Source organism: Gavia stellata, chromosome 16 (assembly GCF_030936135.1).
Source record: "Gavia stellata isolate bGavSte3 chromosome 16, bGavSte3.hap2, whole genome shotgun sequence".
NCBI lineage: Eukaryota > Metazoa > Chordata > Aves > Gaviiformes > Gaviidae > Gavia > Gavia stellata.
The window spans coordinates 19993667-20017106 of NC_082609.1; the positions used below are offsets into that span (position 1 = coordinate 19993667).

General features: G+C 49.2%; 2 protein-coding genes across 2 annotated transcripts in view; one reads left to right on the forward strand and one right to left on the reverse strand.

Moving 5' to 3' along the window:
• On the forward strand, positions 1-10491 carry PCDH12 (protocadherin 12). Its single transcript, XM_059825301.1, has 4 exons — positions 1-3068; positions 3595-3689; positions 4924-5075; positions 9642-10491. Exons 1-4 carry the CDS (start codon positions 126-128, stop codon positions 10004-10006), a joined length of 3555 nt encoding a protein of 1184 aa, XP_059681284.1. The 5' UTR covers positions 1-125; the 3' UTR covers positions 10007-10491.
• Positions 9980-23440, reverse strand: part of DELE1 (DAP3 binding cell death enhancer 1) — a 20118-nt gene continuing 6657 nt past the window's right edge. The window contains exons 5-12 of the mRNA XM_059825302.1: positions 22138-22193; positions 20423-20516; positions 19565-19707; positions 18645-18803; positions 17636-17728; positions 13972-14128; positions 13452-13716; positions 9980-10018 (exon numbers count right to left, since the gene is read on the reverse strand). Coding sequence (XP_059681285.1) covers positions 13460-13716; positions 13972-14128; positions 17636-17728; positions 18645-18803; positions 19565-19707; positions 20423-20516; positions 22138-22193 — 959 coding nt within the window. The 3' untranslated portion in view covers positions 9980-10018; positions 13452-13459. The remainder of the gene's footprint in view (positions 10019-13451; positions 13717-13971; positions 14129-17635; positions 17729-18644; positions 18804-19564; positions 19708-20422; positions 20517-22137; positions 22194-23440) is intronic.

A 23440-nucleotide genomic window follows, 5' to 3' on the forward strand; every position in this document is an offset into this window, starting at 1 on the left:
TCCCCTCTGCTCTGGGCTGAGCGTTTCAGCCCAGGGAGCAGCTGGCTCTCCCGGCTGTCCCCCGGTGATGGCGGGGCAGGGGGCAACCACTGGACTTGCTCGCGATTTCTCCTCCTTTCCAACCGATGGCTGGCACCTATGGGACTTGGAGATGGGAGAGGATGCTGAGGACTTGCGATTGCCTTAAGGAACATTTGGGTATGCGGCGGCAGGCAGGCAAGCCCGCGGCAGCGTGCCGGGGCAGCGGGGCAGTGGGCTTCACCAGCAGCATGCTGCTGCTGAGCCGCTCCGCTCTCCATTTCCCAGCCTTGTGGTGGTACCTCTTCCTCTCCACCGATGCCCAGGAGGTGGCCACGTTCACGGTGCAGTACCAGGTGTTCGAAGAAGTGCCACCAGGAACGGTGATAGGGATGCTGGCTGAGCACTTTGAGGGGGGCGAAACAGCGGATACCTTCCAGCTAATGGAGACCCCTGGGAGGTTCGCGCTGCACGTGGGGAGCGGTGACGGGGTGCTCAGCACAGCCGGGCGGGTGGACAGGGAGCAGCTGTGCCGGCACAGCGATCCCTGCTGGGTCTCGTTCGATGTGCTGGCTGCCCGAAACCTGGCTCTTATTCATGTGGAGGTTCAAGTGCTGGACGTCAATGACAACGTGCCGCGGTTCCCCACGCCCGAGCTGGAGCTGGAGATGTCAGAGAGCGCATCCCTGCGGACACGGATCCCTCTGGACCGAGCCCTGGACGCCGACGCTGGCCCCAACGCCCGCTGCTCCTACACCCTCTCCCCCAGTGAGCACTTTGCTCTGGAGGTCGTCTCCAGCTCCGATGGGACAAGGCACGCGGAGCTTGTCGTGGTTAAAGAAGTGGACCGGGAGCTGCACTCCTCCTTTGACCTTGTGCTGACGGCCACTGATCACGGGGAGCCACCAAAATCAGGTACAGCTTTAATTAAAGTCATCGTCCTTGACTCCAATGATAACAGCCCCGTCTTTGCAGAGAGCTCTTTGACAGTTGAGGTTTGGGAGGATGCTCTGCCTGGGACCCTCCTTGTGACGGTTGTGGCCACAGACCCCGACCAGGGCCCCAATGGGGAGATCGAGTACAGTCTGAGCAAGCACGCGCCCCCAGAGGTGCTGAGCGCTTTTGGCATCGATGCCCGCACGGGCAACGTCATCCTGAAGCACCCGCTGGACTACGAGGCAACACACACCTACGAGCTGGACGTGCAAGCCCGGGACCTGGGTGCCAACCCCATCCCAGCACACTGCAAGATTCTGGTCAAAGTCCTGGACGTCAATGACAATGCTCCTGATGTCCACATCACCTGGGCTGCGCGGGCACCCGTGCTCTCTGAAGCCCTCCCCAAAGACAGCTTCGTGGCTCTGGTGACAGCCAGCGACCCCGATTCAGGAAGCAACGGGCAAGTTCATTGCTCCCTCAGTCAAGGGTATGAGCACTTCAGGCTGAAGAGGACGAACAGCCACAGCTACATGCTGATGACCAACGCCACGCTGGACAGGGAGCTGCGTGCCGAGTACAACCTGACGCTGGTGGTGCGGGACCATGGAGACTTCTCCTTGGCTGTGCTGAAGCACCTCACTATCTGCATCAGCGATGTCAACGACAACGCCCCCTCCTTCGAGAAGGCCACCTACGAGGTTGCCGTTGCCGAGAACAGTGAAGCACCTGCCTTCTTGCTCACTGTCCATGCCACTGATCCCGACCTGGGTTTCAACGGGAAAATCACCTACAGCATCCCGGACTCCTCCGCTTCAGGTCTGGTCTCGATCGACCCCACCACCGGGGATGTTTTTGCCCTCCAAGCTTTTGATTATGAGCAGGTGAGGAGCCTGGAGTTCCTGGTGACTGCGGAGGATGGTGGTCACCCCAAGCTGGCGTCCAACGTCTCCATCAGGCTGGCTGTGCTCGACCGGAATGACAACGCGCCCGTCATCACCACACCGGCACTGGTGGGAGGCGTGGCCACGCTCTCTGTCCTGGTCAATGCGGACATGGGGTGCTTCTGGGTGGCCCCTGGGAATGGGAGCACTCAAGGAACTGCAGCGGTGACCAATGCAACACTTGTGTCATGTGCCGGTGCTCCCCTCCTCTTCACCGTTGCAGCCACAGATGTGGACTCTGGCATCAATGGGGCTCTCCGATATGATCTGGTGGGTGGGGATGATGCCGGGCTCTTCATCCTGGACCCTCTCCTGGGGCAGGTCTTCCTCAACACCAGCAATGCCAGCAGCCTCGCAGGCAGCGAGCATGAGCTGGTGGTCCAGGTGAGTGATGGGGGGGACATCCCCCTGCACACCCTGGCCCGGGTCCGCTTACTTTTCCGGCATCATGGGGCATTCTCCAAAATCTCAGCCTGGGAACCTGGGTGGCCGAGCCCCTCCGTGGTGGCCGTTATCTGCCTGGCCGCTCTTCTGGGCGGATGCCTCCTCCTTTTGGCTTTAACCATGTCTTTGCGTAAGAGGGAGAAGAAGGACGGCATGGCCTACAACTGCAGGGAGGCAGAGGATGCCCGCAGGCAGCAGCAGCTCAAGAAGCCGCACAGGCAGATCCAGAAGACAGACATCCACCTTGTCCCACTGCTCCGGGGCCGGCCCCGGGAGGCTGAGCCCCCCCATCCCTGCCAGGAGGATCTACCTGGCACAGCAGCCCCTGCGCCGGGGGGCTCCCCACCGCCTCCCCTCCACCTCACCCCCACTCTCTACAGGACCCTGAGAAATCAGAGGACCCAAAAAGACTCAGATGAGCAGCACGGGACCTTCAACCTGCCTATCCTGCCGCGCCGGCCCTGCCAGCCCCACAGACCGAAAAATTCAGCGAAAGAGGCTGCGAGCCCCCCGGATGCACCACTGCACTGCAAGAGCTTGGTGAAGCCACCGCAGGGGCCTGTGGGAGAGGCCCCGCTGCCACCCAACCAGCCCGCGGGTGCTGGGGGACCTGAGCAGTCCCAGCCCCACCAGCACATCCTCAGGAGCCTGGTCCGGCTGTCACTGGTGGCACTGGCGGAGCAGAGCCCCACTGGGGAGTTCGCGATGGAGTCGCCCCCGGTACAGGTAGGAGCTGCCCTGTGTGTTGCCAGAGGTGTGGACACCACCCCCCCCCCCCACCCCCCCCCCAAATCCTTCCTCGTCGAGGTCTTGCACACCCTGGGGTGGTGGGAATGTGCAACCTGATGGTCTTTAGTTGGTCTTCTCTCCCAGCCCTGGGCAGAGGTGCCCCAGGAGTAGGGGCTGGGTGGGATGAACAGCCACCCCCCCACGGGCAGGGTCACCTCATGCCCACCAGGATGCGCTGGGAGCTGGGGTGGAGGATGGCTGTTGCCAGGGATGGGGATGACCCCGTGCTCACTTCCCCAGGGGAGCGTGCAGGCAGGGAAGGACAGGCAGAGACGGCGCAGGGGAAGCGCTGGGGCCAGGTAGGCTGCCTGGCCGCTTGTTTTTCCCCCCGCGTGGAGATGCTGAACCATCTGCAGGAGGAGGAAACGCTATAAAAAGGCCGGGGGGTTCGGAGGGGACGTCCTGGCAGGAAGCAGCTTGAGTGGCGATCGCCGGGGCTCAACAGGCTTTTCCTGCCTTTCAGCAAATCTCCCAGCTGCTCTCCCTGCTGCACCAGGGCCAGTTCCAGCCCAAAACAAACCACAGGGGAAACAAGTACACGGCCAAGAACGGCAGCAGGTAAGGCTGGCTCTCAGCCCTTCCCCACGCCCCGTTCCCCTGAGTCTCTGCTGCTTCTGCTTCAGCCCCGCTGGCCCCAAGGGCCTCCAAGGGCAGGAGACACCAGGGCAGCAGACAAGGCAAAACCTCATCCCCGGTTTTGCTGACCTGAATTGGGGGAGGTAGGCCCTCCCTTTGGGGGCTGGCTGTGCTCCTCTGGTCCTGTCTCTCCATTGGTATCCAGCTGCCTCCTAGGGCTGCTCTTTGCCTCCTTCCTGGGGCACCTTTGGTAGCTCCTTCCATACCCACCTGAGCTCCTCCAGGGGCATGAACCATCTGCCCGTCCTTGCTAGGGGAACTCCGGTGTGTTCAAGTGCGATGGAAAGGTGCGCTCGCGAGCACAGAGGATCCCAGCTTTGGAGGCAGCAGCACAAGGATGAGTTTTCTCATGGCTCTGGGTACTTTCTTAGAGATGCTGTTGCCTGTTGACGTGAGTTCAGGGCATCTGTCCCCAGGCCAGGAGGCTAGTGAGGGAGACACTGTTAGCAGGGATGGGAAGGACTGAGATATCCCAGCTGTGTGCTGAAGATGTTCCCAGAGACAAACTATGGCGTTCCCATTAAATTATGCTGTTGACATCTCTGGGTGAATGCTCCTGAGGATGCCAGGGCTTCATCACTGCCTTGCCATGTCCCCCCTGTCCCCACCTGCTCAGGCCATGGGCAGACACAGTTTTCTCCACCTTTCTCATCACCATCTCCATCTGCTGAGGTTGGAGAGGGAGGGAGAGCTGCCCTGGGGCTGCTGGGGCAGGGCTGGGCTGCGATGCTTCTCGCCTGGTCCTGCACATGGGCAGCTCCTCCAAATTCATGGCAGCTCTCTGTTTGCTCAGGATCTCCCTGCAGAAGGATAAAAACCCTCTTGGGCAAGAAATGTGGAGCAGCCCCATGTGTAGCCCAGCACCCAGCCTGGGCCCAGTTTTCAGAGGGTCTGTGGAACTCCTGATCCCAGTGCTTTTGTTCATGTGTTGGTTTCTTTGTTTGTTTTTAAAATGCCAAAACAAACCCAAAACTCATTAACTGGTGGGGATTGAAATGATTAGGCCTTTGGTACTGTGAACGATGCACTGAGAGGATGCCCACACCCCACCTCTGGGTCGTTTTATGGGGGATAAAGACAACCACCTTCAAAGTAATCAGCTGGGCAGGGTTGTGCTGAGTGTTGAAGTGTGACTTGTGTTTTGGCCCCCTCACAGGGCTGCGGGGCTGGATGCTGACTGCCTGAGCACGAAGGACAGCGGGCATGGTGAGAGCGAGGCGGAGGACCGTGATTCGGAAAGCGGGTTCGAGCTCTCCGTGCAGCAACTGGTGGGAGAGGAACTGGAGACCCTCCTGGAGCCGCAGGCAGGTGAGGTGGCCTCGCTACTGGGAGCACGCTGGGGCTGGTGGGGGGGTCCAGCAGCAGGACCTCCTCAAATAACACACTAACCCCATTCAGAAGATAAAACTGGCTGGCCTGCAGCAAGCCAGGGGACATCTCATCTCCTAGGGTGGCTCTGACAGTGGTAGATGCTTGGAACAGCGTGTAAGGACCATCCTATGCTTTTGGTACCAGGCAGTTTACAGCAAAAAGGGACTTGCTGAGTTTCACGATGGATTTTTTTCATGTGTTTAATCACTCTTGGTAGATCTTTCCTCCCATGGATATACCTGCTGTTGTTGAGCTGATCTGTGAGGTTGACTGCTGCTGTTGCGTAGGGGTGAAGTCCAGTTTAACTATGCACCATGTGAACTGCTTCCCATGCTGACCTGAGCCCCTTCATTTCATGGTTTCCTAGTCCATTAAGAATGAGAAAGGTGAAGAGTTGTCCTTGTTGAGCCTCTCAAGATGTTATATACCCTTTGAGCTCCATCAGGCTCCTATTTTCTACCAGGCTGAACTAGTCCAGTCTCATGTCCTGTGGCCAACCTGTTACTAATTTTAGCCTATCTTTATTGAGCTGTGGTGACCAGAATTGTGCGCAGCGTTTAAGATACATCTACACTGGTGGTATAAGGAGGTCTTCTGATTTGTTCTTCATTCCTACCCTGCCCAAGCTCCATGCTGAGCTCTGGTACCAAACTGCTCGCGGTGATTCCCAAATCCCCCCTCTGCGTGGTGGGAGAGTCATCAATACATGACGTGTCGTTCCCCGTGACAATTATCCAACAGTTGGTGACACAGAAATCCATCAGCCACTTTTTGCTCATGGCACTCAGTATTATTAGGTCCTTTAGCAACCCTCTGCTTTTACATCGTTGGGTGTTTTAGTGGAGTCAACACCAATGCCATCCACTTCTCCACATCATTTATCACTATGTTGAAGGGATACTCTGGGATTGCACTAATGACCTCCCTTTGTGGGGAAGATTATTTATTCCTACCCTCACTTCCCAGCTTTTAACACATACTAGTCCCTAACACAACCTGGCTGTTAATTCAGAGATAGCTCAGGTCCCCTGCGAGCCTGGCTGGTGCTCTTCTGCAAGCTCAGGTGTCTTCTGTCAACCAGCACTCTTCATCCACCTCTTCCAAAGACGCCAACAAATTTGCAAAACGCAATTCCCCGCCTTGCAAATGTCACATCAGTTCTTGTCAGAATAGCAGGTACTCAACTATCTATCTGCTGAATTTCATGTATAAAGATTTCTATGAATCTGCCTGCACTAGATTCACCTTCACACGCTTAAAAACTCAGGTCACAATTTCTACCTTCCCCTTCTCTGATACTGTATTCATTTGAAGCAGTAGTTAACGAACAGCAGTTAATAAACCAAGCAATTTCATATCTGAGTTCCTCTAGCACTCCAGGGTGAATACCATCTGGGCCTGACATTTTCTACATGTTCCTTTTATTGATTCGTTCTAAAAATCTTTTCTACTGGCATTTCAATTTGCAAGAGTTGGGCTGACTCACATCCCGTAGCAGAAACTTGATTGTGGAGCGTCTGCGCTCCTCCACAGCAAGAGGAACTTGTTGAGGTTTGCTGCTGTGGTTGTTTTAATTCCAGGGTTGGGCATTTTCTGTGCTCTTGCTTAAAGGGAGAACCACACTGCTTCTGTCTGTTTGCCTTCCTGCCCTTTTATTCTAGTAAGGAGCAAATGAAGGAAAGGTTGGGTGAAACAAGAGCTGCAAGCTTCCTCAGATTAAAGGTCCTGCAGCCAAGAGCAGGGAGCAAACAGGCTGCCCAGCTCCATCCTGTGGGTGTACTGACATGCACCAGTCCCAGTAAAGGGACTGGCGGACCTGCTCAGACCTGTCCAGATCCAGTCCTGCCCAGCCAGGTAGCATCCTAGAAAATCTGTGCTATGGCAAGGCATATCCATGAAGTGCCATCTCCCATGCTTCTTGGATTTGACAGAAAAAAAAAACCTGTTTGCCAAATTACTTGAATTTCACAGTGATCACTGGTGGTGCATGCTGAGGCTATGCCAGCGTGGCTTCCTGCCCATGCCGTAGTGCTGGACATGACAAAAGAGGCTGCCCTGTTTCAGTGGTGAAAAACAACCTTAACCATGAACCCACACCTTCCCAAAAAGGCAATGGAGTGCAGACGATGGAGCTGCTGGACTCCTTCCTCTTCTCCCAAACACAAACAGAGAAGTGGACTTGCATCCTGAGAGAGGGAGGAAGGAAGCATTGCTTGCGCTCAGGAGTAGCAGAACAGCTGGCTGAGGTTGTCTGGGCCTTTGTGCTATTCGCAGCAGGGGGGAACTGCACGAGTAATCTGTCCCAGCCAGCTATCTGGTTGTTTATGCTGTAAGCATCGAGCTGCGAGCTGAACTCTCAGCACTGGTTATTAACACCTATTCCCCCACCAGCGAAACAGAGTGCTCGCAGCAGCAGATGAGAGATACAACTTTATTGATTATAAAAACAACCCCTGCTCCCGAAACACCATTAAAATAAGGCAGTAAAGAGTTATTGGTCAAATTAAACACCTAATTATAAGGTTTCATAGTCCCAGGACCATCAGCCCACTGAGTCTTGGCTCTCCCTGCAGTGAGCGGACTACTGTTGTGCTCTGCTCCAGAGCTGAAGCATCAAAATATTCAGGGAATGCACTGACTTCCTGCAGACTGAGGAGAACTATGGATGTTTTAGAGTAGAAACATGGGACTTCAGCATGCTTGGGAGATCTCTTAAGGAACAGTCACTGAGATAGAAAGAAAATATTGAGACTGCAGAAAGAAATTCTGGAAGTCAAGCAACACAAAAGAATTTTGGGGCTTCAGCTGAAACAAAATCTAAGTGATGTATCTGTCCTTCTTTCCTTACCAGGTTTGAATCCCAGCCCTCACCCCAGGGCACAGTTGTTTTTCAGAGAAAAAGGACTAATTACTTAGTTGGCTGAGGAAGGAGACTTGTCTCAGTGATTGACTAGCCACTGACTGAGGACCATGTGTCCTAAGCTGTGGCAGGGTATTGATTATCTACTGGAAGCAGCATGATAAGTGCATTAGAATGGGGACCCTCCTTTCAGAGGTCACTTTGTAAGTCAGAGACACATAATTATTATAATGACACCAGCTCTTGCCGTCTGATTAGGACTGTTGTGTTTTGTCACCAAACACCAGTTATTTGTTTTGCTGCTCTCTGACTCGAAGTGTTTCACAATCCTGGTGGTTGCTGCAAATCTCCCAGTGGTTCTAGGTTACACTTCGGAAATGATGCAATGCGGGGCTCGAAGGCAGCGTCTGTGCACTGCATCACGCAGTCTTGTTTACCAACTGCAAAGCTCTACCTTAAAAAAACAAGAACCCCTGTTTCCTTTCCTGCCGTCTGATGAGGAAGCTATTCCAGGCTCACCCTGCTATGGGATCCTTCCTTTAATTTCCAGTATATATTTATTCATGGACAGTTATAATCACTTCTTCTTTTGCCAACACTATTTTAAGCATAAAGATTTCCTTTGTCGGTGCATATCTCATCAAAATAATGACAGGTTGCAGTCAGATCCCTAGTGAGCATTCACTTCCTTAGGCTAAGCAAGCCCCCTCTTGGGGTCTCCATCATGTAAGCCTGGACTCACTCCTGTTTTCATCTCAATAGTTTTCTCTGCACTTCTGTCATTTTGGATCCTTCTTCCTATGGATAGAGAATCAGATTTGTATGTAATACTCCTAATCAGGTCTCGGCAGACCTAGTAACAATACCACGGATATCTCTTCATGCCAACAGGGACTACCTTGACCAACACATTGTACGACTTCATTTGCCCATTTCGGGGCAGAATCACATTACTGGTACACTAACGAGCCTGCAGCCAACACCCACACCAGGCTCCCACTGCTCCTCATCTGTTTCTAATTGATGAACAACTACTTTATAGCTCAATTTTTTGTTACTAGTCTTCAACCATCCAGCTGTGCATTTTATAATCCAGAATTTCATTCTACTTCTGTTATTACTGTTTTCACAATAACCCATTTCTTTTTGGTCTCAATATGCCTGCTTTGCAGCAAATTCCCAGCCTACACCGACCCTTAAAGGAAGTCCTTCTTTCTGTCCAGTACTTCCCCCTTGAAAGCTTTCCATTGTCTTCTCCCCTCTAGCCAGTCCTAAATCCTCACTTTCTATGGCTTTGCTAACAATTTAGTGAAGTGCCACTTGAGACTGTAGCAAATGAGAAGGCAAAGTGATCCTAATGATTATTATATTTAAAAAAACAAAACAAAAAACCCCAGGAGTTTTAAACCAGTTCTAGTTTGTTTGGGTTTTTCTAAGCTGCTGGTTTGAATGATGCTGCTGGTAACTTATCTCTAGATCTGTTTACGACCAGTCATCTCACAGTTTATTTCAGGAAGTCTCCTCATTTCTCAATATTTTTTTCTTTACTTCCCCCCACCCCCCACACCCCCCCCCGGCTCTTCTCTCCTGTGGTCTCCTCTACTCCACATCTCACCAACAGTTTTTGTTTTCACTCCCTCCAGAGCTGGCCCTCAAGAGGCTGACGGCTGCTGACCCAGCATGGGTGGCTCGGCTCTCCTTGCCGCTTACCAGTAGTTACAAGGACAACGTCTTCTCTCCTGACTCTCTGCATTCACCTCAGGATGAGGAAGCTGCAAGGCAGGAGACACCAAGGACCTTTGAGACCTTTGGCAAAGGTGCTGGGGCTGACTCGAATGCCGCTGGGACAAGACTGGCCAGCACTTTCCTTTCAGAAATGAGCACCCTCTTTGAAATGATTTTGTCCCAGAAGGTCCAAGTCCACAATGAAACAGGCTCGGGGCTTCTGCGGCAGCTGTCGGCACGTGGGAAGAGCCTTGGACTGGAAGACAGTGCTCCTGTTCTGTAGGCAGCTTGGTGGCTGTGATAAGGAGATAAGAGTCAGACAGAGCTGCTTTCTGCATTTGGGGTGCACATGTGTGCTTTAACAGGATCATTGTATCATCCACATCTAGACTGATCACAACAGGCGTATTTCTTCCTTTGCCTCACCCCATCAAATTTCTCCCATGACTGATTTCACCTTGTTTAGTTCCCTTCTACCTGCCTGTTCTTGTCTACCTAGCTTTCCTCCTCTTCCACCCTCAACTTTCACCTTACCATCACACTCAAGTCGTGCAGCAGCAGGAGGGCCCTTTCCTCCCAGAGCGAGCCGATTGAGGGGGGGATTGTTAAATTAACCACAAGCACAACACAGTCAGCTACATCCACATGATCATAGATTGTGAACCGCAGACGATAAAATATTGCAGTCATGGACTTTGCAATGTGATGCAGAGTTGGGCTCCAGGATCTCAGTTCTTATTTAAATAAAATTGTTTTTTTCTAACACTACCACCCCTGGAACAAGGTGCAGTATAGCTGATATAATGACATATCTGCAGAAAGCCTGAAATGCCAACTCAGAAAGGGGAGGTCTGCCTGTTGTCTCCCACTGATCCTTTCAGCTTTTGTGGTTCTACCACTGTGAACTTAACATTTTGTAAAAAGCCCCAAAATCAGCACTGGCATCTCTCCTATGGCTGCACTAGGTGCCCACAATTTTGTTCTCCATGCTCTCTTTTGAGGCCATTGGATTTTGGAGCGTGGTCCTTGCTCAGAAGCAGACAACAGATGGCTGGAGTCTGCCAAAGGTAACCTGGGAAAAGGGAAGCATGAAAACACTGTTTTGAAATATTCAGTCACAAACTTCAACCATATTACGGGGTTTCACTTTGATCTGTATGTATGTGAGCTGTAAGGCAGTTTTAGGCTAATAGCATGGGTAGGAAAACTGAGATACAGATATTAGTAACAAAGGAAGCAGCACACAGGCGTTGTTAACCACAGGGATTTGCACTTGCAGAGAATAGAAAGACAACAGTGGCATAAGCACCTGGAGTGCAGTTGTAAGCTTATGCAGCAGTGTGTGGACAGCAGATAGAGGCCTCTGTATCTTGCACACATAGGACTCTCTTCTGTACCACACTGTGCCTTCAAAATATGACGCAAAACACCACAACAAGTTTGGGGCATGCTGGCAAAGTGGCTGTATAGGTGAGAGGAGAGTCATGCTATGGGAACGAGGGTGAGGCATCGCATCCGCTGCTAGCAATGCACAACGTCATCGCTTGTTGAGTGGCTACAAAAGCGAGGCTGAGAAGAGACTGCCAGCCTCCTCTCCGTCACAGTGCAAGGCCAGCAGTGCTTCATACACACTGCTTGCTTTCCTTCACCATCTTCATGTTAAAAATACCCCAGTGACTTCTGCACAGATACTGCACTTCACAACACAGGTTTCTCCAAAGTTAATTTGCTCATGGTGGGGTTGTTGCATCAGGTGTCTTTGGGTGATATTTTTGGCTTTCATCTTTACTGTTAAGTTGAAAAAGAACAGGCAGCACGACCCAGTAGATGTAATCCTAGAGCATCTCAAGGGTGTCTTACCTGCATTCCTTTTCCAAGCATCTAGAGGTGACAGTGCCCTGCTTTTAGTGTGTACACACATAAGCCACAGACATACAGATAATTTAAAGCAGAGTAAACAACAAAGTTATCCCTTTCTGTTGCTCTTGGGACCCAGTGGCAAAAGCAACAGAGAAAGATTTCCCCAGGTAGACTCTTTAATATCCAAAATATCCACTGTTGTATTTGGAGTCTCCAAAGTGCTTTACAGAGGACCCCATCTCTGGCAATAAACTACACTGATGGGTTTGCCCCAGCCTGCTGACACTGCTGCGCTGCTAATAGAAATGTCTTGCTGTTTTGTTTCACAAACAAAACAAGCTCTTGCACCAAAACAATGAGTGAGCCAAATTATAACCGAGATGCAGCTGTGCAAACCACAAGGGAGGCATATCTGTGACTGTGAGGGGATGCAGCCCTACGGGATTCCTCTGCACACAGAGGACAAAACACACAGCACAACCTCACATCTTCCTCTGGAAAGTTACTTTGATGTGCCTGTCAAAGGACAAACTTTAGACAAAAATATATTATAATAAGAAGATTAAAAAGGAGACAAATTCCTCTCTCAGTTCAATTTCCTGATTCTGCAAACTGCTTTCAACGCCCCCCGCCCCCCACCCCCCCGCCTCCAAGCCTTACCCCCGTCCTGTCCTGACCAATGCGTAAGCATGGTGTGGATTATCCCAGAATAGGAAATCCACCCGAGGAATTTCCTGCTAATTGTATCCTGCTTGATAAAGGAAATGGTCTAAGAAAGTTTGGTCTGAGGAGAAAGAGAGAGCAGACTACAAGAACAATCAGATGTGTTGAGCTCTGGCTGTGCCCCTCCCTTGCTGAATGGAGACCACGGCAAGTTCAGCATGGGGCCATTGCCTTTGTTTTTCAGAGCCTAATCTATACAAAGCACCAGAGTGCCATGGCTACAGGAAGCTGGACAGTTTGTACAGATGCCCTTGAACCAGTTTAAACTGGTGTGGACAAATGTCTTTTTCCGGATTCAGCTGCCCCAGTGGAAGAAATTATCATACCAGCTGCTTGCCGCTGTCTGCCTGACAGTGGTTACTGCCCGCTGGGAGCATCCCTTATCCACTTCAATGAAAATGAGCTGGCGTGCTTAGCAAACACGTACAATACAAATTTTGAAGCAAACCTTGCTCATTGTGACTCAAAGGGGTGTACCCATGGGAGCAGCTCACTGCCAGAGCTGAAGGAATAATAACTGAGGACCGAAGGGCACTGACAACAGTGCTGAGGACAGCCATTACTTTCACTAGTTCAGGTGGATCCATAAGCCATATCCCACATAAACCTGTGCACTAGTAATGAGAATTCACTCTCTTGCTTGCACAGGTTTGAAAGTGGATTAAACTGCCGCAATGGCAATGTAGAGAAGTCCAGATTGTGCTGGTAGCAGAACCACTGTGGGAACAGCTAGCCTTGAAGTGAGATCAAATTGCCTCAGAGGGTGCAGGCCAGGCCCATCACAGAATTAGCTGCCAGCATCACCATATGGTGGTTTGCAAACCTCACTGGGGGACCATATGCAAGATGTGCATGGCTACTGGAATTATAGCTCCAAATCGTTATCACCGTGACATGGTGGAAGTCTATACATAGCTCTATATGGAAATGTAGGAGCATAAGAAAGGTCCTTGTATTGGAAGGTAGAGGGCCAGACAACATGGTGGCATAAGAGATATCACAAGGTTTATTCTCAAAACCCCCGTAGTTAAAAATGGCTCCTGTTCCATTAACAGAAAGCTTTCTCTTTCCACTCACTGCTAGCCTGCTTCCAGCTCCATGCAGACTAAGGGCTGCCTTCCTTTCTGCCTGCTTGTTTCACTTACCGACTGCTCTAATAACAGCAGTGGTGGGGCTCCAGGCACTGCAGTTCCAGTGGCGTTGCCTTGTTTCCGAGGGCACGGCTCCATCCTGCACCGCCGAGCATCATCATGTGGAGTCCGTCTGCGCTCCAAGAGTGGGGCAGGGTGAGGGCAGGTTGTCTTGGCTGGGTGGCATGGAGGCCTGCAGGCACACGCTCAATAGCCCAGAAACAGGGGCTAGAGGAAGAGGCTCTTATTCCGGGAGGGAACGAATGCTTTGTTCGCACATCTGAAAGTACATTAAAACAAGATATTAATGACGCATCATACTATGGGAATGGCTTCTCCACTTCAGCTCAACTGGAAATAGCTGGTAAGAAGTGGAAAGAACTGAAAAGGAAAAGCACTCCCTTCCCTTCAGTAAAAAGGACTCCTTTTGCCATGGCCCTGTGCTACCCTTCCTCTGGCAATACAGGCCCCGCTTTTATGGGGTCACTACAAGATTGCAGTCCCGCACACCCTCTTCCCCCGCTGCCCATAGTACCTTCCACCTCCTCTTCTAACACTCGCAGTCTCTCCCGGGCGTTCCTGTTCCCCGCAGCAGCTGACTGTCGGTAGTGTTTCATCGCTTCTGCCAGGTTCTGCTGCACTCCAAGGCCCTTCTCAAAGCAAACGCCCACGTGATACCTGCTTTGGGCATCCTAGCCACAGGAGAAAGCACAGCAATGAGCCCCACATGATGGAGGAGTGACGACAGCACACGAAAGGAGAACAGAGAGTCTTTAACACTTTCTTTAAAGTTTACTGCTCTATCTTCAGTCACCTTCTTTAAAGTTTACTCCTCTATCTTTGGTCCCTCAGACCATATCTTCAGTAATTTAGTCCCTTCTCTGAGCACATAGTGAAGCAGAATTTCTTACCAGCTATCTCTGACTCCGCTTCTTTGTATCCCTTTCCAACTAAATTCACTGATTTCCCTTCAACATCCAGGTCTGCGTCACGGCAACGAAGGAACTGCTGTCTCTGCAGAGTATCCCAATTGTCTCAGGGGTCAGAGCTAAGAGGACTTGGGCAGCCTTGACTGCACCCACATCCTGATCACACCCAAACACTGAGCACGCCCTGTGGACTGCCCTACTACAGTTCACACAGAAGTCTTGTAAAAACATTACAAATGCTACAGAGGTACTTGCTGCCAAGGGTTGGAAGATTCCCCTTGGCAGTATCAGGCCATCAAGCCTTCAACACAACAGTGCACTATTTTGCTCAGCCCCACCTAATTGTATTCCAGAAGAACTCTCAAGCAGCAGAAATGAAGTCAAGCAAATAAGTGCTTTTTGCTTTGCAAAAAAAAGAAAAGGAGGGGAAAAAGAGAAAAGAAAAGGAGGGGAAAAAGAGAAAAGAAAAGGAGGGGAAAAAGAGAAAAGAAAAGGAGGGGAAAAAGAGAAAAGAAAAGGAGGGGAAAAAGAGAAAAGAAAAGGAGGGGAAAAAGAGAAAAGAAAAGGAGGGGAAAAAGAGAAAAGAAAAGGAGGCGAAAAAGAGAAAAGAAAAGGAGGCGAAAAAGAGAAAAGAAAAGGAGGCGAAAAAGAGAAAAGAAAAGGAGGCGAAAAAGAGAAAAGAAAAGGAGGGGGGAAAAAAGAAAAGAAAAGGAGGGGAAAAAGGAGAAAGAAGGAAGTAAGTAGCAAGTTTTAATAAAGCCATGAGAAAAGAACATATTGCAAGTGCTGCTGTCTGGGATGTAGCTGGTAGAGGAAAGCGAAGAACTCAATGAGTGGGTGCTTTGCAAAATGTTGCAAGTCTCAGTTTAATACAGCAACAAACTTCTTTAGAGACGAGATAAACATGTTGAAGGATTGGCACTTCAGATGTGACAAGAGACAGGGTTAAGTAAGTATGAAGTATTCCACTAGCCGTCTCTTACATGATGAACACCTCAAAGACAAGACCACAAGAAGAAGAGATCCCCAAATTAGCATGGCATAAGTGACTGAGCTATACTTTGAAATCTGAAGGTCAGACTCAGTTCTCCAACAACACACTTTAATATGGTTTTTATATTCTGTGGTTGCACGCATAAAATGAGGGAGGATAAAAGTGGTAACCAAAGTAAAACACAGCTCTCTGAAGGATCGCTCTATCTGGAAGAACACTTGTCAGAGTTTCCCCCTCGGCTCTAGCACAGAGCAACAACCTGAGAGAGAAACACTGAACCCATGACGTTTTGTGCCTGTTTTCCCTTTTTTGGAGTCAGAGCTAAATGGTGCTGTCCTTGCTTCACCCACATCCAGTATTCTTTTAACCAACTAAACACAAATTCATACCCCAGGGTAATGGGAAAAGAACATACTCATGGAACCCTGCTCCCAGCAGAATGCGTGGGGTTACATCCCAAGGAGCCTATGCAGAAGCCTGCCATGAAGGATGAGGCTATGGTACATCCGCAGCCAGCATCCATTGGGAAGCAGAGGCGAGGAAAGATGATTGGGTTCTGAGAACTGTGATGGCTGTGACCAAAACACGCAAAACACTGATCTACTGGGGGGTACCCCTGGGACCTGCAGTTACCTGCTAGATTTTCTGTTGTTAAGGGCTTATTAGGCATTCAGTAAATGACGATCATCTATTTAACGAGATAATTCATTGTTATATCATGCAGCATACGCATCTGACATCAGGCTGGAAGAAAGGAGTCAACGATGCAGCTTATGAGAGATCTTTACCAGATTTGGAATTAAATACTGTATCATGATGTCTGAGCTGCTGTGGCTAGTCAGGTCTAGTCCCTCCAGTGACCTGACAGTCAGTGTCTGCATTCTTAATGCAGACAGGGTCTGCATTCTTAAAAGTGGGTGAAAACTGAAGTGGCAAAGTTTGCAAGTGATATAATGTCATTCGGGGTGATCAAACTTACTGTAAAGAATTAATTAGAGAAGATCTCACAAGACTAAGAATGGGCAACACAGTCACAGAGGAAACTTAGTGTTGACAAATGCAAAGTAGTGCTTATAGAAAGAAAGTTGTGAGTCACTGTGATAGTTCCCTGAAAGCATCAAGTCACTGCTCAGTGGCAGGCAAAAGGGCAAACAATATTAGGAATTATTGGAAGGGAATACAGAACAAAGCAGAGGATGTCATTGTGTTAGATCCCTGGCATGCCTCCATCCTAAGTCCATTTTTAGTCCAAGCATCTTAAAATGGTCAAAGGAGAATTAGAAAAACAGAGAGAAGACTGACAAGCAAAATGGAACAGCTTAACTACATGGAGAGACAAACTAAACTAGTGCTCTGCAGCCTGCAAAAGAAATGACTCAGAGAAGACATACTAAAGGGTGACAGAATCAGAAGTATTAGCCGGAAGAAGAGGGAATAGTTATTCATTATTTTCCATTACACAAACGCTTTGGGAACTGAAGTTAAAACGAACAAGTTCTTCAGAAAAAAATAGCTATTACAATGCAGTGCAAGTTGAAAACGAGTGAATGATGTCAGAGTGCTGTAAAGAAACAGAACTGTGGGATGCAGAAACCTGGCTGCAAGACATGGGATGTCATACTTCTACTACTGGTAAGTGCTGGTAAGGGTTCAGGAGCAGTACTGTGCCAAGATTGTGGCGCTGCCCTTCAAAAAAAAAAAAAAAAGCCTGGGTCACTTGGAGTAAGTTCAACAGCAAGCAAGAAAATTGTTGGGGATCTAGACAACATAATGCGTGAGGATAAACTCAAACAACAGGGGAAGGCTGAATGGAGATTCAAATATTTAAGTACGTTAAAGGTCCATGCAAAGAAACAGAAATGGACTTTTCACCCTCTCTGTAGAAGGCAAGAAATAATGGGCCAATTTTGAAGAACAGATTTGAGATAGACACAACAAAGTTCTCAAAATGATACAGTAGTGAAAGCATTTGACTGAAGAGGGTGTAGATGCTCCATAATGTAAACCTGTAAAATTATTCTAGATGAATATAAGCACTGGTGCTATAAGAACTACTCCAACCCAACAGGGCTGTTTCTACATTCATGTTTTGTACGGTCTGTGCCCCAGGGCCTGTTTCCTCTCCAAGATGCGCCAAGGCTCCACTCTGTCCTTTCAGACAGTGCGGTAAGGTCCTGACACTCACTCCCATTTCCAAGAAGCCCTGAAATCTCCCACCTGTAACCTGCAATGATCCCAAACTGAGAACAATCGTAGCTTACAAAGGCATTACTTACGCCGTTCTTTGCTGCCAGCAGCAGGTACTTCAGACCTCTCTTTTCCTTAGGTTGCAGCCCCCTCATGTAGAACACTCCAAGATAAGCCTGTGCCTGCAACAAAACCACACGATACAAATCAGCCAGGATTTTCCCCCTTAATTACTCTAGGTTTTTTACTGATTTTGCAAGTTGCTCAAATGCTGGCGTTACTGTGGCAAGACGAGTGTGCTAAGTACCCTGCTTGCTGCAGAGCCTGTTGAGAGAAGGGGGGCCTGTCCTAGGAAAAATCAGTCTGAGATGGTAAACACGCAAAATCACATTTGATCTATAGAACTCCACTATACGTGCAGTTAACATCATCATACTAACACCGTAAGACCCAGAATATCGTTTCAAACTGCACTGTGGAAGTCAGAGCCAGAGAACGGCTCCCACTTGTGAGCTGTCCGTAAGATACAGCAGATGCACTTCCTGGAACAGCGTGCTACATGAGATACAGTCACTGCCAGAACGACTGGCATTCGCAACACAAGATAGCACATGCCTAAATGCATCTCCTAAAGAGTGGGAAAGGAGGGCAGGGCACACAGATCCATGCGGATGAGTCATCTTGAAAAGTCACAGATACAATATAAGGATCTGCTCTTACTTCAAGCATCTCATGGAAGTTCCTCCACCAAAACAACCTGTACTCTTGGAATTGAGAGGAAATGAAACACAGAGCTACATTTTCAACTGCAGGTCAGTTTTCCTAAATTGTCTAATTTAGGTGTCTAATCCAAGAGCCACATTAAAAAGCTCAACAGCAAAACAGACAACCAACACCATTGACACAGTGGGTACCTAGTTGCCTCCCATGTGCAGGCTGGGCTCTCTCCCATACACTGTCAGGGAGTATAAACATGTAGGAAGAATTTTGCTTCCAGTCCAACAGATGCTGCTTTCTAGGATGTCTTGTGGTCCAAATCCTTTAGACAGGGTTCTCTGCTGGCTCTCTCCTATGAACTCCCATGCTGTAGACACTAACCTCTGTAATCCCGGCCACTGCTGCTTGCTCCAGGAAAGTCACTGCCTTCTGATGCCTGTCCCATTCATTTTCAGGTCTGTGGTGTAAGAGGTACCTAGCGTAGCGGTACTGTGCCATGGGGTGACAGTTGCTGGCTGCATGGTAGTAATAAAAAGCTGCCTGGAAAAAGAGAAACACACTTGTGTGATTCAGGTAATACATGCCCTCAAATATGACATGACTCCCCTCTGGCCAGGACAAGCTTAACCTCTCTGTCTAGATCTATCATAAGCTGCACATGCTTACCCCAGCAGCTCTCTCACACCTCCTCGCTGAAGAACATGAGATTGTTTAAGTGAGACAGTGGACTGTGACTGTACGAGAGCCCTGAAACCAGCCTGCCTTCTCTAGTCAAAACTCCCCGTCTTGAAGGGGGTGGCACTGGGCCAACAATACCAAAGCTTACTCCGTGCCAACTGGGATCTGCACAATTACTCGAAACAAGCCGCCTTCGCGGATCTTTCCAGCTACAGAAGATGCTGACTACAGCCAGCACGCACTAGGTGGCAGGCTGTAGTTAAGGTACCCAAACCGGACGGCTCGACATGTAAAGAAACCCTCGGATGTGCAGTGATGCTTTAAATACAGTAACATGACAGGCTTCTCCTTGGCACTCTCCTGGGTGCTAGTGGCACAGCCTGTGTACCTACGAGAAGACCTAAGATGCTATGAGAAAGGGGATTTCAGGAGCACGTCTCTGAGGGGATCTATGACACTGAAGTCAGCACTGCAAACCTGCCGCTTATATTATTTCCAGCATTTACTAATGAGACTTCAGAGACTGTCACACCCATGCAAAAGGACAAAAGCGCCTGTGCACCCAACAAAGTCCACTCTCCTGGTCTGTGCCGCACATATACAACCCTACAAGCTGTGGATACCTTTTCCAAGTCTTTTTCCGTGCCTCTGCCATGCTCGTAACACAGACCCACATTGAACTGGGCTTTGCTGTAGCCTCGATCTGCTGCCAGTTTGAAGCAGGTATAGGCTATCCTGTAATGGCCCGCTCTCATACTTTCAATCCCTGAGAAGAACACAACGTAAAAACAGGGGAAAAGAAAATGGACAGAATGCAGCCTCAAATGCAGCAACCTCCCCCACAGCTACTGGGCCTTGGCCCCTGCCAAGTGCTCCAGTCCACTTCTGGCTGGCTCTGGTCCACCAACCCTCATTCCACAGGACCAAAGTTTCCATAAGAAGAACAGCAACACTGAGTTTTAGGGATTTTTCTAGTCTCATTGCAAAGAAGGATCACGGGCTAACACAACGTATGGTTTGCACAGAAGCGGCTCGCTTTTTTAGTGCTGCAACTAGTCGTGTATATAGGGCAGGGATATTTTTCTTAGATCATTGCATCTTCCTTCAGCTCGTCTTAAGAGTTGCAATTCTGCAATTGCTTTTTCAGCTTGCCAGGAAGACTGAGATCTCAGACAATGAAAAAGGATGAAAGGATATGACAGTTTGTGTTGCAAAAAAGACAGAGATGACTTAATTTCCAACTACAGATGTCAGGACAACAGTGCAGACTTCAACCAAGCCTGGATTTAAATATGCTGATATAAATCAGGTGGCAGGATGGGACAAAGGGCAATAAATCTCTCAAAGAACAGCTGAAATTGCTGAAAGGAGGCTTCAGCTTGGGCATATGCTACCTTCACACAAGACCTGCAACAATTTGGAGGTCCTCCAAAAAGAGAAACGTGTGGTTTAAGGACAAAACAAATCCAAGTCCACATTACCGAGGATATTCAATGCAATGGAAATGTCAATCCGGAAAATCTGCTGCAACTGGAAAGCAGCTTCCTCTAAATGCCCTCGCTGAGCTGGGTCACCCTGAGGAGTTAAAGAAGAAAGCTATTAAGACAGCAAAAGCATACAAACCCTATAGGAGATTCTTTCTTGGAAACCGAACAGTGAGACACATTTGTACTGTACTCTAGTTATCAAGAGGATGATGTAATCTGGTGTCACGTGTCCACAAAAAAATCTCCCTGTCCTACACAGCCATATAGTTAGGGAAGCTGTATGAATACTGCTCGCCTCCCCTCTGGCCAGAGAGCTCGGTGTAGCCTCTCAGACATCATCAGACCTTTCAGAATTTAGCAAATACCTATACCACTCATAACCCCCCCTTCAAAAGTAATGTTAGCCCTTGTTCACCCTCCCGCATCATGTCAACAGCACAAACAGTCTCTGCCACACATGCACTGACATATTTGTACATGGTTTACACAATTCAAGCTGAGCCCACACCGTCAGCTTACTGAACACTGCACACTACTAATAAAATCCTGCACAGCAGAGACAATGTCTTTTCTTCCTCAGTAATGAACAGTATTTTTTACTTTACCACAGCTCTGGGAGGTGGGAGGCGGATTAGCCTGGCTTTAGCTTCCCAGCTTGCGTACAAATTTAGTGCCATCGAGTGGCAGCTGTGCACACTGCACACGAGCTGAGATGCCTCCGCACTCGGTGAAGTCACGCAGCAAAAATGCCCCTTGCCACCCAACAGCTTTACTGCTCAGCCAGCACTCAGAGCTGCTCACAAGAGGACAAGACATGGACCGACTCCCCTCCTCTCCCAAGAGCCCCCTGAGACCTGCCCCACAACCTACGAATGAGCTAGAGACTCTCCCTGTGGGCCCTGCAGAGGTGGTACCTCCTAGGATGGGGAGCTTGGTGCTCACCTCCTTGGCAGATCAAGCAAACACCTTTCTGGTGGGGGAGCAGAGGCCACGGCCATGTCAGAGTGAGGAACCCACTCTGTTAAATACTGAATTTACCTCCACTCTGTTCACAGTGTCCTTGAGCAATTGCTCAGCTGACTGATTTTTAAAATGGGGAATTGTCTGCACCTAAGACTGTGAATTGCAAGGAATTAGCAGGTTTAATCACAACAAGAACAATAATATAATTTACAGCCTTGTGACTCTCAAGCTGATGCACCCTCTTCAAGCCCCAAGTGTCTTCCTCTCTATAAGAGACAAGAGCCAGTCCTGATTTGCAATTTTAGGAGGAGTGACACTACCTTCTCCAGTCATGGGCTGTCTGGTAAAAACCAAAATAGCAACAGCATGTAATCACCTAGTGAAAGATTGCATCAAAATGCAAATACACAAGAACACATCAGTGCTACTGGATAGGGGGTGGTTTTTTGTTTGTGTTGGGTTTTTTTTCTGGCCAGTTTCTTTCAGTGCTTCTCTACTAGCACCCCTATTAGACTGACACCTTAAAGGATGGGGATGCCAGTTTGTAGTTCCTGGAACTTTGCTCTCGCTAAAGCATAGGGCAGCATATCACATTTCTCTTTCTCCTGGCCTTCAGCTGTGCAGGGCAGAAAACAGTCTTGCGTGTGAGTGGATTGCTCAGGCTGTGCTTGGGTTCGCATTGAGATGTCTTTCTGTAGGGAAGGGACCTCAGGTGCAGACGGAGGGTGCGAAAAATGAGAGCGTACCTTTGCACTGCGGAAAACTGGCCCCAAGCTGGAGCTCTCAGGGATTTGGAACTCCCCTACATTATAAAAAACAAAACAAAACAAAAAGCAGGGTTAAGCAATGCTGTATCTTTGCCTCTTCCTCCTCTTCCCATCCTCTCCACTCCACAGCTCTTCCCTAGAGGACCGACCGCCCACCCACCCAGGGACATTAAGAGCAGAAGGAAGACAGACCAATCTGACCCTTGTATCAAAAGCAACCAAGTGCCACATGAATACAGTCCTGGAATCTGCAGCTGGCTAACACAGCTCCTCCAGAAAGGCCCCCAGTCTTGATTTGAAGACACCAAAAGGTAGAGAATCTCCTGCTGCTTCTGGAAGTTGTTCCAGCAACTTGTAATCGCTGCTTTAAACCTCTGCGCTTCATTTCAAATTAAAATACATCCAGTTTCTGCTCCCAGGTGCTGGCTCTTCTAGGCCTTTTTTCTCTTTACTAAAAGCTCATTCTCCTTTTGAATGTCCTGATATGACTAATCAACCCCTCTTGAATCTTGTCTGTGAATCTAAACAGACTGCGCTGTTCATGTCTTTCAAATGAAGTACTTTTGTGCCTGAGTTGATTAATTTCATGACTTTTTGCCACTATTCCTGAATTTTCAACATTGTTATTGAAGTGCGGATCCTCTCACCAGTGTCACAGGAAGGGTAAAATAGCCTCCTTATTCGAATTCGTAACTGCCTAGTTTGCATGTACCAGAACTGTGCTCCTATTCCCATTGCCCAGGGCATCACACGGAGATCTCATGCTTAGGTGTCTACCTCCCTAGCTCCTTTTCCAGGTAATTTCTTTCCAGGGTACAGTTCTGCTTCTGCAAGGGGATGATCAGACATCCTATTCTGGCTGCATCGGATGCAGGCTTAGGTTATCACCCCAATGATGTGTCCCACTCGCTCCTCGCTGCCCTCTTAGATACGCTAGCACAACCATGTATGTGTTCAGCCACTATCTGACCAGTTTCAATCAGAATTATCTAACAAAAACATCTACAGCAAAAGCTAAGCCACCTTGGTCGTAGCAGAATTGTGCTGGAAGCGATTACACAGGCATTTACGCCAGCTACTGTAAGAGGACAGTGACCTCCAGCAAATAGGACGAACAGGCGAGGGCTGACTGAGGCCAATTATTTTTAACCTGAATCACCATAAGCAGCTGGATCCCACCAGGCACCTAACACCAGGTGCTGAAGTCTGGATCACTTCAAGCCAGTGCTGCTAACTCAAGAAGTAGCTGTGCCCTCCCTGTGTCTCCCCGTCCCCCTCTCAA

What these genes read in the sequence shown, in the direction of transcription:
- PCDH12 (XM_059825301.1), top strand. Translation starts at nt 126, where the DNA reads ATGGCTGGCACCTATGGGACTTGGAGATGGGAGAGGATGCTGAGGACT. An exon ending in TGGAGTCGCCCCCGGTACAG is followed by an intron (nt 3,069 to 3,594) that starts GTAGGAGCTGCC and finishes CCTGCCTTTCAG; the next exon opens with CAAATCTCCCAGCTGCTCTC. An exon ending in CCTCCTGGAGCCGCAGGCAG is followed by an intron (nt 5,076 to 9,641) that starts GTGAGGTGGCCT and finishes CACTCCCTCCAG; the next exon opens with AGCTGGCCCTCAAGAGGCTG.